The 16,812-nt window shown below is 45.0% G+C and overlaps 1 protein-coding gene across 1 annotated transcript in view; it reads right to left on the minus strand.

The window, feature by feature from the left end:
- The window catches only part of LOC140723493 (NACHT, LRR and PYD domains-containing protein 3-like), a 404,351-nt gene that overhangs the window by 34,757 nt on the left and 352,782 nt on the right, over positions 1–16,812 (minus strand). The window contains exons 3-4 of the mRNA XM_073038060.1: positions 4,007–4,103; positions 466–792 (exon numbers count right to left, since the gene is read on the minus strand). Coding sequence (XP_072894161.1) covers positions 466–792; positions 4,007–4,103 — 424 coding nt within the window. The remainder of the gene's footprint in view (positions 1–465; positions 793–4,006; positions 4,104–16,812) is intronic.

The raw sequence follows: 16,812 nt of genomic DNA on the forward strand, positions 1-16,812 counted from the left end.
CAGACACAAAAACAGATTTATTCCGAATCTCCAACACTGGCCTTAAAACCTGCCAAACAATGTTCTAGGCATTACGTTAATAGAAGGCCCATATTTAATGCAAATCACTCCATCCCCCATCCGACCCACTCACCTATTTCAGTTTTGGATTGGCAATAAATGCTGGGCCTGTCGGTAATATTCGCTTCCCAGAGATACACTCTCCATCCTGGCAAATACATTTCCCTTAATTCACATCCTGGAAATATTCTCTTATCTGGACAACTGCCTTTCCTCCAATGCACATCCCGTAAATCCTCAGAGCAGGTAGTACACTTCCTGTAGTGGGGTAACGGGTGCCCCACTACACCACATGTACCACAGGCACACATCCCCCCTCTCTCTGATCAACCCTCCAGCAACGAATCGCATTTACCCTCCTCCCTGCCACATTCTGCAAACACATCACCCTCATATTTCACACACCCGCTGCTTGTTGGGGACTTGACAATTCCGTGTTCAATGAGCTTCCGGGCTGACAGACAGTCGCCTCACTTGTGCTGGTTCCAGGGTCCTGATCGGTGTCTCTGGGCTGACAGGCAGTCGCCTCTGTTGTGCTGGTTCCAGGGTCCTGATCGATGTCTCTGGGCTGAATTTGCTCCACTTCCGCTGCGGCCATACTGCATTCTGGGACATTGCTCCCAACCGGACCCTGCTTTGGTACATTGCTTCCCTTGTCCCGATCATCTTTCCTCGATGATCCACCTGGCAAAAACTTCTCCACTACTTTCTGCACTCGTTTCGATTTCCTACCTGAAATAAATGATGAATTACAGGTGATAGGAGTATGATTTAGAGTTGAGCAAGACTGATTCAGAATGCAATGGAGCCGTGACTCTGGCTGACCAGATTTGGAGTGGAACTGTGCTGGTTACTGTGAACCGTACATCCTGCTTGGTGACCACCCCAATAAGCCGGTGACTGGACACATTCACTCCCAGTAAAATAACAGGATAGACACAGTAATGCCAATCACAGCAGTTGAAAGATGACCCCGGGAACTTAATGCAACGGTGTCCAGTGATTCTGGGAAACTAAACCTACCGGGCTGTAATTTCTCAGATTACTTTTAGATCCTTTTTTAAACAATGGAACAACATGAGCTATCCTTCAGTCCTCTGGCACCTCACCCGTAGATACCGACATTTTAAATTTATCTGCCAGGGCCCGTGCAATTTCAACACTCGTTGAAGCTCCGTCAAGTCTCGTTGAAGCTCTGATGGAACACCCTGTCAGGTCCTGGAGACTTATCTACTCTGATTTGCCTCAGGATAGCAAGCACCTCCTCCTCTTCAATCTGTATAGGTTCGATGACCTCACTACCTGTTTGCCTTATTTCCGTTCACTCCATGCCAGTTTCCTTAGTAAATAGAGATGCAGAAAACATGTTTAAGATCTCCCCCATTTCTTTTGGTTCCATACATTGCCGACCACTCAGATCTTCAAGAGGACCTGTTTTACCCCTTACTATGCTTTTGTTCTTTATATACCTGAAGAAGCTCTTTGGATTATCCTTCACCTTGACTGCCAACACAACCTCATGTCTTCTTTTAGCCCTCTTTATTTATTTCTTAAGTATTTTGTGCATTTTTATACTCCTCAAGCACCTTATTTCCTCCCTGTTACCTATACAAGTTATACATCACTCTCTTCTTCTTTATCAGAGTTCCAATATCCCTGAGAACCAAGGTTCCTTATTCTTATTCACTTTGTCTTTAATCCTGAAAGGAACATACAAACTCTGCACTCTCAAAATTTCTCCTTTGAAGGCACGCCACTTATCAATCACATTCTTGCCAGAGAACAACCTGTCCCAATCCACGCTTTTTAGATCCTTTCTCATTTCTTCAAATTTGGCCTTTTTCCAGTTTAGACCCTCAACCCGAGGACCTGATCTATCTTAATTCATGATCAAGTTGAAACTAATGGCGTTATGATCACTGGAACCAAAGTGTTCACCGACACACACTTCCGTCACCTGCCCTAACTCATTTCCTAATAGGAAATCTAATATTATATCCTCCCTAGTTGGTACATCTATATATTGATTTAGAAAACTTTCCTGAACACATTTTACAAACTCTAACCCATCTAGACCTTTAACAACATGGGATTCCCAATCAATGTGTGGAAAAGTAAAATCCCCTGCAATCACAACTTTCTGTCTCCTGCAGTTGTTTGTTATCTCTCTGCAGATTTGCTCCTCCAATTCTCGCTGAATATTGGGTGGTCTATAATACAACCCCATTAATGTGGTCATGCCTTTCCTGTTTCTCAGCTCCACCCATAATGCCTCGGTAGACAAGCCCTCTAATCTGTCCTGCCTGAGCACTGCTGTAACATTTTCCCTGACTAGCAGTGCTACCTCGCCACCCTTCATTCCTCTGCCCCTACCACGTTTGAAATATTGGAACTCTGGAACATTAAGCTGCCCCTCCTGTAGCCAAGTTTCACTAATGGCTAAAATGTCGTAATTCCATGTGTCAATCCATGCCCTCAGCTCGTCAGCGTTCGCCACAATACGCCTTGCATTGAAATAGACACACCTCAGAAGATTATTACCACCACAAAAGACTTTTTCTGACTTTGCATGAACTTTTAACATTATTTATTTTCACCCCCGCTCCACTATCTGCTCTGGAGCTCTGGTTCTATAGAATGGACTAGATTAAGCTGGAAAGAGTTTAGTGGAGAATGACCAGTACGTCACTGGACTAAGATGTTGGGTTTTCTGTTATATGGTTGGTCTGGGACCGTTTGCCCTGGATAATTGGAGCTTGAAGGGTGACCTTACACACGTACATAAAAATAATCAGGGACGTAGTTAGGGTAGATGGTCATAGTCTTTTTCCCGGGGTAGAGGAGTCTAAGACTCGAGGGCAGAATTTAATATGGACCGAAGGGGCATTCGTTCACGTGGCGGGTGATGGGTATAAATTACATGCAGCCAGAGGAGGCAGTAAACACAAATAAATTTACAAAATTGAGAGGATGTGGGCAGGGAAATGGATAGAAGTCTATAAGGGAAATTTGGGAAAAGCTGTTGGAAAATGGAGCAAGCACAAAAGACATTTGGATCAGCATGAATTAGCTAGGTCGAAGGACCTGTGTCCAGGCTGTTATGTCTGTTTTATTCCCCCCAGAATCAGAGTTGAGCACAATCACAGTGCTTATTGGGGACTGAGACATTTGCTCACTGGCTATACCGGGTTTTCCATCAGAGATCCTGGGAATTTTAAATCCAGGTAGCAGGCCAACTGAATAGGGAAATATTGAGAACTCACATTCACCATTTGTACACAGCGCAGACATGGATTCGGGTATTAAAATACTGAAGCAAACCACATATTTATCCGGAATGAGATGTCAACTGATCTTCAACCATTCCCAATGCTGCCAATGTTCTTGGCTCAGCTACAGAAAACAGATTTCAGAAACTCCCCTCATCTCCTTTCCGCAGCAGCCAAGAAAACCAGGAGGGAGTTGATAGCTGCCTTTCCAAATCCTGAAATGCTCGTTTATCACACAATCTCTGAATTCCTGGAAATGCTCCTACCATCTGGTTCTGAATTTTATAAATGAAAGTTGGAGATATCTTACACATCAGGGCCTGTCTCGAGGTGAAACAGAAACTGACCCAGGACTTTTACATAGCCCACAAGCCCGCAATTGCCTTCCTGTGTTTCACTCACAGCCACCTGATCCAGGAGTACCTGCTCCTTTCATTCAGGTGAAGCTTTGAAACTCACTCAGGTGAGTGGAGTGATTCGACCATTATCGGTGTCAGGTCCCTGAGCTGGAACTGTTGGATTGATCAATTACATCAAGGCTGCTTTACCAGTGGGATCAATGATACTGCTTGTTGAAAGTTTTCTGTGCCCAGTTAGCATCTGTGTAAGTTTGTTCATTTGTACTAGTGTGTGCCAACAGGACAGAAGTTCAGTTAGAATGATCCCAGTGATCATACCTTTGTCCATTCTGTATCTGACTGACGATTGTTGATTGCCGTCGTCTTGTTTATACATTGGTCCCGGGGCAGGAAAGCTCCACCTGCTGGTGATACCCTGAATTACAAACAAGCAGACAGTGAGTCAGAGAGAGTACGATTACAGTATTTGCAAATAACAGTATCGCCATCCACTGTATCAGAGCATCCGTTGGCTTAGGGACAAAACATTCCCTGTTAACATGAACTCCCACACCATGTCTGTAATCCTGTCCAGTGCATCTACTGATAGAGTTACAGAGCACAGATAGAGACCTTTCAGCCCAATGAGACAATGCTGACTACAGTGCTCACCGAGATGGTCCCAATTTCCTGTGATGGGCCCATTTCCCTACTGGCCTCTTCACTCCATCTACACATCCCAACTGCTTCTGGAATTATACAATTGGGTCTGCCTCATCGACTTCCTCTGGCAATTCCCTCCACATAATTACCAGCCTCTATATGAAACCGTTGTTGCTCGCGTTGGTTTTTCAATCTATTTACAACTCCTCTGCCCATTTAGATCCCCGATAAGCTACCATAATCTTCACCGTGAACACCAGCCACTAATTTTGTGCCATCTGCGAACTTACTTGTCAAGCCTTGTACATTCACATCCAAATGTTTGTAGGATAGTAACTGTTCTGTAACCTGGTGTTGCGTGTCCTGAGGCACCTGTACCTTCTACCTGATGGCAGCAGCGAGAAAAGTGCATTGCATGGGCGGTGAGGATCTTTCATGATGGATGCTGCTTTTCTACGGCAACATTTCATGTAGATAAACTCAATATTTGGGAGACCTTTCCCCGTGACATACTGGACCAAATCCAGTACCTTTCGAAGGATTTTCTGCTCAAAAGCATTGGTGTTCCCCGACCAGTCCGTAATGCAGCCAATCAGCAGACTTTCCACCACACATCTGCAGAGGTTTGCCAACGTTTTTGCGACATACCGAATCTCCACATACCCCTGAGGAAGTAGAGACACTGTTGTACTGTCTTCGCAATTATATTTATATGATGGGTCTGGGACAGGACCTCTGAGAGTGAGACCCAAGAATTTAAAGTTACTGACCCCCTCCAACTCTGATCCTCTGATGAGTACTGGCTCAAGGACCGCGGGCTTCCCTCTCCGGAATTCTACAATCAGTTTTTTGGTCATATTGATATTGAGTGAGAGGTTGTTGTTATTACACCAGTCAGCCAAGTTTTCAGTCTCCCTCCTGTATGCTGATTAACCTCCCCTTTTGATAGAGTCCACAACAGAGCTATCATCAGCAAACTTATATATGGTGGTGGAGCCGTACTTAGCCGCACAGTCACAGGTGTAAAGCGAGTAGAGCAGGGGGCTAAGTACACATCCCTGTGGTATTCCAGTGCTGATGGAGATTGAGGAAGAGCTGTTTTTTAGATAGATAGATGGATAGATAGATAGATACTTTATTCATCCCCATGGGGAAATTCAACTTTTTTTTTCCAATGTCTCATACACTTGCTGTAGCAAAACTAATTACATACAATACTTAACTCAGTAAAAAAAAATATGATATGCATCTAAATCACCGTCTCAAAAAGCATTAATAGCTTTTAAAAAGTTCTTAAGTCCTGGAGGTAGAATTGTAAAGCCTAATGGCATTGGGGAGTATTGACCTCTTCATCCTGTCTGAGGAGCATTGCATCGACAGTAACCTGTCACTGAAACTGCTTCTCTGTCTCTGGATGGTGCTATGTAGAGGATGTTCAGAGTTATCCATAATTGACCGTAGCCTACTCAGCGCCCTTCGCTCAGCTACCGATGTTAAACTCTCCAGTCCTTTGCCCACGACAGAGCCCGCCTTCCTTACCAGCTTATTAAGACGTGAGGCGTCCCTCTTCTTAATGCTTCCTCCCCAACACGCCACCACAAAGAAGAGTGCGCTCTCCACAACTGACCTATAGAACATCTTCAGCATCTCACTGCAGACATTGAATGACGCCAACCTTCTTAGGAAGTACATTCGACTCTGTGCCTTCCTGCACAAGGCATCTGTGTTGGCAGTCCAGTCATGCTTCTCGTCTAACTGTACTCCCAGATACTTGTAGGTCTTAACCTGCTCCACACGTTCTCCATTAATGATCACTGGCTCCATATGAGGCCTAGACCTCCTAAAGTCCACCACTATCTCCTTGGTCTTGGTGATATTGAGACGCAGGTAGTTTGAGTTGCACCATATCACAAAGTCCTGTATCAGTTTCCTATACTCCTCCTCCTGTCCATTCCTGACACACCCCACTATGGCCGTGTCATCAGCGAACTTCTGCACATGGCAGGACTCTGAGTCATATTGGAAGTCTGATGTGTACAGGGTGAACAGGACCGGAGAGAGTACGGTTCCCTGCGGCGCCCCTGTGCTGCTGACCACCGTGTCAGACCTACAGTCTCCCAACCGCACATACTGAGGTCTATCTGTCAAGTAGTCCACTATCCAATCTACCATGTGAGAGTCTACTCCCATCTCCGTTAGTTTGTGCCTTACGATCTTGGGCTGGATGGTGTTAAAGGCACTAGAGAAGTCAAGGAATGTAATCCTCACAGCACAACTGACCCCCTCTAGGTGAGAAAGTGATTTGTGCAGCAAATACGTGATAGCATCCTCCACTCCCACCTTCTCCTTATATGCAAACTGAAGAGGATCCTGGGCGTGCCTGGTTTGTGGCCTCAGATTCTGTATTATCAGCCGCTCCATGGTCTTCATCACGTGCGACGTCAAGGCAACAGGTCTGAAGTCATTCAACTCCTTTGGTTGTGGTTTCTTCGGTACCGGGACAATACAGGATGTCTTCCACTGTCTGGGTACTCTTCTCTGCTCCAGGCTCATATTAAAGATACGCAGTAGTGGTTCTCCCAGCTCAGTCGCACAGGCCCTCAGTAATCGTGGGGAAACTCCATCCGGTCCAGCCGCCTTGCTGGTACAGATCTTCCTCAGTTGACCTACCACCTGTGCAGCCGTAATCTGCCAATCTGAACTGTGTGGGGTCTACAAGTGAGGAAATCCAGGACTCAATTGCACCAGGCGGTATTGAGGTCAGGTGTTGGAGTTTACTGATTAGTTTTGAGGAGATGATGATGTTAAAGGTTCCCTGATAACTTACTGTGAATGACATCGAGCTCTGAGGAGTTGCAGCTTGGTGCACCTGGTGCGGATGTGGTCATCTGGGAGGCTGGGGGTCTCTCAGAATTTCCAGTAATTTCCCTTTTTTTATTTTAAATACTGCACAAACACCAACGGTTTTCAAGATGCTTCTGACATCCTGAATAGATTTTGCAGAAATGCAATGCCTATATTCATTAGTTTTCTCTTCATTCCAATACAGTCCAGACAGTGAGTGCTCACAACATCCTCCCCGCCACCAACCTCACTGTCAATCTGTTACATCTGCTCCTGAGGTCACTTGTCTCTTCACTGAGGTGCAGTGATCAGATAATGAAAAATAAAACGTGCAACAATCCTTCGTGGGCTCTTACTGAGTAACGGCTCAGCAAAAATAACAGAAAAAAATGAATAACAAAGCTCTACGACATATCCTGAATTTAATTAGGACCAAGAGTAGCACAGCAACATTTTCTATCAATAAGTTAAAGTTGTATTGTCTCCTTCTACCCTGCCTCGTGCTGCATTTAATTCAACCTGTGCTGGTGATGCTTCCCCTGGCTCACTGCCCCTGGGGGCGAGGGTCCTCTCCCAATCCCGACCCCGCAGAATATCCCAAAACAGAATGGAAAGGAAACTGCCGCCCATCCAGGAACAGTGAGCATGCGCTGTGATTGTTACATCATCAGTGTGGGGGGCGGAGCCTCGAAATGAAACCCGCAGATGCTGCAGATCTGCGGTAAAATAAGAGGCGGAAACCAGTTGAACGAGATGGCGGTGGATGTGGAGATGAAACCAGCTGGAAGAAAGGATCAAGGACAATCACTGATGGTCCTCCAGCAATACACAGATACTGAATTAATAGTAGATACTACTGTATAAAAGATTCTAAAATGACCAAGATAGAACAACAGGAAATTTGGCATCTACCCTTCTCTCCTAACTAAATCTTATCAATGCACCATGGAAAGTATCCCATCCAGATACCTGACACCTTCGTCTGGCTACTGCTCCGCCCATGATTGTAAAGAACTGCGGAGAGTTGTGGGCACAGCTGAGCACAGCATAGAAACCAACCTCCCCTCCATGGACTCTGTCTGCACTTCCCACTGCCTCAGTAAAGCAGGCCGTGTAGTCAACGATCCCCACAACCTGGGACATTCTCACTTCTCACATATTCCCCATCAGGGAGGAGCTACAAAACCCTGAAGCCATGTACCACAAAGACGGTTTCCATTCTGCTGTTCTGAGCAAACTGAATGTCCCCAGTGTGATAAGATGGACAGCTGACCTCACTGTGTTACTTGAAGTGACCTGACACTTTCTGCACTGCACTTTCTCTGGAATCATAATGCTTTGTAACACTGTTATTATTTTACCTTGTATCACCTCAATGTACTGTTTAATGAATTGATGTGTGTGGATAGTACACAAGATAAGATTTCCAATGAACCTCTATACATGACAATAATAAACAGATTTCTCAATTTAATCGTTTGGAAATTATTAGGCGGCCTGGGTTGCTGGGTTGGCGGGGAGAGTTAAGTGAAGTGTAGAAATACTTATAGGAGCCCAGTTACACAGAAATAATTATCAAACCCAGGCATCAATCCAGGTGAAGTTTGGATCCGCTACCGGGCCAGGTGATGGAGATAAAGTTCCCAGGATATATCTCAAAGGATGGATCCAGTCCCGGCCTCACCACCTCATCCCGCTCCTAGGACCGCAGCACCAGAGGCTGAGCGGCAGGTCATCTCAGGAGTTTCGGTGTGAAGGTCCCACAACCTGGACCCACAGAATATGTTCTGTCTGGGAAGCGGTGGAAGCCGGCTGTTCAGGGAATTAACGGGAAGCACTGCCCAACATTGCTCGGGACCGGCCTCAATTCTCACCTGCAGGATCTCGTTGGTCTTGCCCCACAGAGAATGATCGTTCCCCTGGCTCCCCGCCCCAGGGGGCAAGGTCACTTTCCTGATCCCTGCCCCACAGACGATCCGCCGCTTTCATCCACACAAAAATCACTGCCCATCCTGGGACTGAGCATGCGCAGTGTGATCGTACGTCATAGAGTGGGGGCAGGGCCTCAGAAACAAACCTGCAAATGCTGCCGATCTGTGGTAAAAAGGGAGCAGGAAACAGGGTCATGTGATGGGCGCAGGGTCTCTCATTTAAAACAGTGACTCTGCTCTTCACTCCTCACACGCTGCCTGATCTACCCGCCAAAATTTCCACATTTCAAATTTACACCAGCTACATTTTTAATTTTGCTCTCTCTGCATCTTACACATCCCATCCCTGTACTGCATAGGTCACAGAAATACAGGTTCGATTCCCATTACTGTCTAACAGACGATTCAGACCCAAACAGGAATCGTGCAGGTTTTGTTCAAACCACTTCTATGTTTACAAACACTAATTTCTATTCATATTCCTTTGGAATCACTGGACAGGAACACTGAAACATCAAGTGAGAAACAGCAGGAGGAGGCCATTCAGACCCTCAACCAATGACAATGATAGATGCTCTCCCATCTCAGCCACATTTCTTCCCAATCCTCATTGCCTCAATCCCTTCAGTCTCCACCCATCTCCCAGCCTCTTTATTCTGTGAGGGAGATCATTGAGTCTTCACCGCCTCTGTGGTGAGGATCTACAAACATTCACCATCTTCGGAGTGGAGACATTTCCCCTCATCTCAGTCCCGGACAGTCCAACCCCTTTTTCAGAGACTGGGATCCCTGGTTCAACCGGTAATGATGTTGTGCATTTCAATGTGTTCATCTCTCAGTCCTCGATTCTCTAAATGAAAGGGTTATCGCATTTGATCTTTCTTCATATGATGACCCCACCACTCCAGGGATCAGTCAGGTGAATCTTCATTGCACTCTCTATAACAAATACTCTCTTACCTCTTTGTTCATCCACTATGGAATTAATTTCCATTTTCTGCAGCCCCGTGTTGCCCCAAACACTCACCTCCGACCCCTGTCACTATTTCCAGCTTCCCACCTCCCCCCTCACCTGGATCCACCTCTCACTCCCCCGCTCTTGCCCCATCCCCACCCCTCACCTCTTTTCTCTGACTATTTCCCATCTACTCTCAGTCCAGAGGGAGGGTCTCGGCCCGAAATATTGATAGTCCCTTCTCAATCACAGATGCTGCCCGACCCACTGAGTTCCTCCGGCAGTTTGTTCTTTGGTCTGTAACACCCGTGTTAGTATGGGAAGCGGGATTTTACACCATATTCCAGGTACAATCTCCACAAAACCCAAATAATTGTTAAAGAGATTTTCATTCTTATACCAATAACTCTTCCAATAAATACAATGTACCTTGGACCTCCCTCCCTACCCTCTGCATCTAAGTCCATCTCCATTGAATCACACTCAGGATTTCAATTTGTCCTATAGTAGTGGGAGATCTCAGATTTCCCATATTGGTCTCCAGTTGACCTGTTGTTCTCACTCACTTATTTTGCCTCTGTAACCACAAAACCTTTCGACAAGAGACACAGAACATAGAACAGTACAGCACAGGAACAGGCCCTTCGGCCCAAAATGTTGTGCTCAAACTATTCAATTAATCAAATTGCCAACTAAACTGATCCCTTCTGCCTACACAATTTTCCCTCACATCCACATGTCTATCTAAACATCTCTTAAAAGTCCCCAATGTATCTGCCACTACCATCACACCAAGCAGCACATTCCACTAAACCACCACTCGGTGTAAAAAAAAACTTTCCCCTCACATCTTCTTTCAAACTACCCCTCTCACTTTAAATGCACGATCTTGATTTAGACATTTATACTCTGGGTAAAAAGTTATTCTCTATCTACTCTATCTATACATTTTGTAGCTTTATGAACCTCAATCGTCTCACCCCAGCCTGCGCTGCTCTTGAAAAAACAACACAAGTTTGTCCAACCTCTCGTTACAACTCATGCCCTCTAATCCAGGTACAGAGAAACACTGACTTGTGGCAGCACACAGTCAAGTACATTCAGATAACACACGGAACATAAATTAGACAATTCTATGTCATTATCAATATAGCAATACAGGTTCTATATCATTAAAAATATACAAATGCATATATTGTGTCAATAGTCATAAATATACATTTTGTGTCGTTATCAATGTATAAAAATATTTTTTTTCAAAAGCAGCCTTAGAAATGTTGAATTTGGTCGCTCAGCCAAATTGTTGACACAGTTTGAGAAAAACTGGGCTCCAAGCACTTGTCCTTTCAACACTCACTGGGAAATCCTGCAGACCCAAGCAGGGTCTGGTTATTCCTTCTCATTAAATACACAGACAACAGGAAAAGGTCATTCAGCCCATCCAGTCCATCCTGTCATTCAATAAGATACAAGACCAGTGCATCCTTACTCCCGAACACCAGTCCAATCTCCGCTTTGCCCGGACCATTGGCCAAACTTGCAGCTCAACGGTCTGCCAGTGTTTGCCCCCCGCCCCCCCCCCCCAAATGGAGAATATCTCTGCTTGCCGCCATCGGGCTCAGACATTTCCACAGACGAGCCCCTCATGTCCCTTCCCCACTTTCAATGGGCTTCTTCCCCATCCTGCTCATTGAACCCCCGCTGGAACAAACATCCTCTCAGACTCCATGCTGTTCACCCGCTCTCACACCACCTTTATCCTCTCAGTAAAATCCCTCACCTATGTCTTTCTGCCAGATCACTTTCTCCACGAGAAGCCTGCATCAAGGAGCAGTTTCCTCCTACCTGTCAGTGACAGATTATACTTCGGCCGCAGAAGTCATTCCACAAACTCACCCAACTTCCCGTGGAAGGAAAAAGGAAATAATTCAAAAAGCTGGACATCTACTTTGGGATTTGTTCTGCTGTGACGGGAAGTTCGAAGCGGGAGCAAGAAATGAATTCAGTGGGGGTAACGCCTTCTCAGCTGGTCTGCCTCTGCTATTGGATGCAACCAGTGATTGACATCACTTCACACCAATGGGAAGAGCGTAACTCCTCTGTTGACTGTGGGGTGGTGTGAGTAGGCCAGGTAATTTTTACCTCAGCTGGTAAAGTTCAACCGTCTCAGCGCCAGTGTGACGTAAGGAACTGCGCACACGATGTCAGCTCCAGGTGTGGGGAACCCACACGTGACATCAGGCATGAGGGGGTACACGTGACGTCACATCCCAATGTGGGGAACCCACACGTGTCATCAGGCATGACGGGGTACAGAGTGAAGTCAGACCCCGGTGTGGGGAACCCACACGTGTCATCAGGCATGAGGGGGTACAGAGTGAAGTCAGACCCCGGTGTGGGGAACCCACACGTGACATCAGGCATGTGGGGGTGCACAGTGATGTCACGTGTGGGTGAGAACTTGTTTTCAAAAGCTGTTCAATGGACGTTTTAATGATTTCAGGGGGACAATGAAGGAAATTTAACAGGCTTCATCACTGAATCTTGTATTGTATGAGTTTAAGTCTCCTGCTATGTGCTCAGCTTTGCCATGATGTTCATGGAGTGGGCATTATGGCCCTTTTCTCGAACAGGGTCACAAAACACCAAATGTTTCTGGGGAAAACTTTCCAGGGTGATCTAGTGTGGGGTGCGTCAGTCAATGCAGTATCCTGTTGTTTATAATTTCACAAAGAATTGTTTTATTGATGTAAACTGGAATTGCTAGCAGTGTAAACACAGATTCGTATCAGTTAACAGAAGGCCTCTCATCCCTGCAGTCTTCGTCTCCTGGTAAACTAAAAACTCTGACAATGTGGACCACAGATACTCCTTCCTCTAAGTCAGTGTATCATTCAAACAGCTGATTGCTGAGATGCACTATATTTGTTGGTCAGTGAAGTTCCCCCAGATATAGTTTGATGGATTTGTTGGGGAGTTCTGGGATGTCTCAGTGAAATGACGGGTCAGCCAAACCCTCTGTTCTGTCCCTCTGACCTCCGGAGGTTCCACGGGGACCTCCTGCAAATCGCAACACAGTGCCAATTCCAGCTGATGGCAGTAGTATTCCTGTTCAGGAGGGGGTGAGGAAGGGGGCTGATCACGGGTTTGTGTAAATTGAGTATTAGTATGTGTTGAATGTATGTATTGGGGAGCACTTCGGATCCAGTGATCACAATACCATTAGTTTCAATATAATTATGGAGAAGAATAGGACTGGACCCAGAGTTGAGATTTTTGATTGAAGAAAGGCTAACTTTGAGGAGATGCAAAAGGATTTAGAAGGAGTGGATTGGGACAATTTGTTTTATGGGAAGGATGTAATAGAGAAATGGAAGTCATTAAAAGGTGAAAATTTGAGGGTAGAGAACCTTTATGTTCCTGTTAGGTTGAAAGGAATGGTTAAAAGTTTGAGAGCACCACGGTTTTCAAGGGATATTGGAAACTTGGTTCAGAAAAAGAGGGAGATCTGCAATAAATATAGGCAGCATGGAGTAAATCAGGTGCTCGAGGAATATAAAGAATGTAAAAAGAATTTTAAGAAAGAAATTAGAAAAGCTAAAAGAAGATGCGAGGTTGTTTTGGCAAGTAAGGTGAAAATAAATCCGAAGGGTTTCTACAGTTATATTAATAGCAAAAGGATAGTGAGGGATAAAATTGGTCCCTTAGAGAATCAGAGTGGACAGCTATGTGTGGAGCCGAAAGAGATGGGGTAGATTTTGAACAATTTATTTTCTTCGGTATTCACTAAGGAGAAGGATATTGAATTGTGTAAGGTAAGGGAAACAAGTAGGGAAGTTATGGAAACTATGACCATTAAAGAGGAGGAATTACTGACGCTTTTAAGGAATATAGAAGTGGATAAATTTCTGGGTCCTGACAGGATATTCCCTCGGACATTGAGGAAAGTTAGTGTAGAAATAGCAGGGGCTCTGACAGAAATATTTCAAATGTCATTAGAAACGGGGATGGTGCCGGAGGATTGGCATATTGCCCATGTGGTTCCATTGTTTAAGAAGGGTTCTAAGAGAAAACCTAGCAATTATAGGCCTGTCAGTTTGACATCAGTGGCGGGTAAATTAATGGAAAGTATTCTTAGAGACGGTATATATAATTCTCTGGATAGACAGGGTCTGATTAGGAATAGTCAGCATGGATTTGTGCGTGGAAAGTCATGTTTGACAGATCTTTTGGAATTTTTTGAAGAGGTTACGAGGAAAGTTGACCATGGTAAACCAGTGGATGTTGTCTATAGGAACTTCCGTAAGGCCTTTGACAAGGTTCCGCACGGAAGGTTAGTTAGGAAGGTTCAATCGTTAGGTATTAATATTGAAGTATTAAAATGGATTCAACAGTGGCTGGATGGGAGATGCATGAGAGTAGTGGTGGATAACTGTTTGTCAGGTTGGAGGCCGGTGACTAGTGGTGTGCCTCAGGGATCTGTATTGGGTAAAATGTTGTTTGTCATATACATTAATGATCTGGATGATGGGGTGCTATATTGGATTTGTAAGTATGCAGATGATACTAAGGTATGTGGCGTTGTGGATAATGAAGTAGGTTTTCAAAGCTTGCAGAGAGATTTAGGCCAGTCAGAGGAGTGGGCTGAATGATGGCAGATGGAGTTTAATGCTGTTAAGCGTGAGGTACTACATTTTGGTAGGAATAATCCAAATAGGACATACATGGTAAATGGTAGGGCATTGAAGAATGCAGTAGAACAGAGTGATCTAGGAATAATGGTGCATAGTTCGCTGAAGGTGGAATCTCATGTGGATAGGGTGGTGCAGAAAGCTATTGGTATGCTGGCCTTCATAAATCAGTGCTTTGAGTATAGGAGTTGGGATGTAATGTTAAAATTGTACAAGGCATTGGTAAGGCCAAATTTGGAGTATTGTGTACAGTTCTGGTCAGCGAATTATAGGAAAGATTTCAACAAAATAGAGAGAGTACAGCAAAGATTTACTAGAATGTTACCTGGGTTTCAGCACCTAAGTTACAGGGAAAGGTTGAATAAGTTAGGTCTTTACTATTTGGAGCATAGAAGGTTGAGGGGGACTTGATAGAGGTATTTAAAATTATGAGGGGGATAGATTGAGTTGACGTGGATAGGCTTTTTTCCGTTGAAAGTAGGGGAGATTCAAACAAGATGAGATGAGTTGAGAGTTAGGCGGCAGAAGTTTAAGGGTAACATGAGGGGGAATTTCTTTATTCAGAGAGTGGTAGCTTTGTGAATGAGCTTCCAGTAGAAGTGGTAGAGGCAGGTTCGGTATTGTCATTTAAAGTAAAATTGTATAGGTATATGGACAGGAAAGGAATGGAGGGTTATGGGCTGGGTGCAGGCCAGTGGGACTAGGTAAGAGTAAGCATTTGGCACAGACTAGAAGGGCCGAGATGGCCTGTTTCGGTGCTGTAATTGTTATATGGTTATATGTCATATGTTATATATTATATTATATTATATGTTATATGGTTAGTTGCCATGGAAGTGGGCGAGTCCAAGCCAGACAGCTGGAGAGTCCAGCTGCCTGCTCTTGCAGATCTGTATTTAGTTTCTTTCCCAAGACGAGACTGTGGGGTCAATTAGTTGTGGTTCCCCAAGCTGGAAAGGAGGATGTGGGTGATGTGGATCAGTTTACGTGTGTGGGTGTGGGGTAAATGGTGGAAAGGGTATGGGGCCATTAGTGGGATGGAGGGAGGTAGGGGATGTGGGTTATCAGACACAGCATAACATGGGAGGATGGGTCCCAGGAAAAATTGAGTCATAAAGAAGGGATGAGTTGGTCCATTAAATCAGACAGGATCAGACCTTTCAGGAAGCAACAGTTCCCTTTGCATGTTAATTACTGACTAATCTTCCTGAACGTTGTGTTTGTGACAGAGCCCCAGTGTCTGGGAACAGCTAAATGGCAGGACGCAGAGGGTGATGGGGAGGGGCTGTTTATTGGACTCGCCAGTGCTTCGCGATGTTCCCCATGGTTACAACTATTGTTACTTGTCATCTATATCAATCATTTGGTTGGGAATATACAGGGTGTGGGTCGGAAGTTTGAACATGGAACATAGAAGTCTACGGTACTTACAGGCCCTTCGGCCCACAATGTTCTGCCAACCTTGTAACCTGCTCTAGAAACTGTCTAGAATTACCCAACTGCATAACACTATTTTTCTGAGCTCCATGTACCTATCTAAGAGTCTCTTAAAATACCCTATTGTATCCGCCTCCACCACTTTTGCCAGCAATGCATAACAGACCCACCACTCTGTGTGAAAAAATTCCCCTGACATCCCCCCTCTACCTTCCGCCAAGCACCTTAAAACTATACCCCCTCATGTCAGTCATTTCAGCCCTGGGAAGAAAGCCTCTGGCTATCCACATGATCAATGCCTCTCATCATTTTACACACCTCTATCAGGTCACCTCTCATTCTCCATCACTCCAAGGAGAAAAGTCCAAGCAAGTTTGCAGCAGTTAAATTTAAAGAATTACTTTTTTTTGAAAGATATTAAGTATAAACTCTTCACTTTGTTTCCATCTCCCCACTCGGAAGTGACCGAAAGCTACTTCACAAGATGCAAGACCTTGAAATGAACACACAGAGGGAATGTGAGTGACTTTAAAGAGCTGGGATACTGACAGCACATCACCAGACCTGGAGTGATTGTAACTGGTCTGACAGAGACATAACTGGTACCTCTGGGCACATTCAGTC

The sequence above is a fragment of the Hemitrygon akajei genome, unplaced genomic scaffold (genome assembly GCF_048418815.1).
Source record: "Hemitrygon akajei unplaced genomic scaffold, sHemAka1.3 Scf000115, whole genome shotgun sequence".
In the NCBI taxonomy this organism is placed as follows: Eukaryota; Metazoa; Chordata; class Chondrichthyes; order Myliobatiformes; family Dasyatidae; genus Hemitrygon; species Hemitrygon akajei.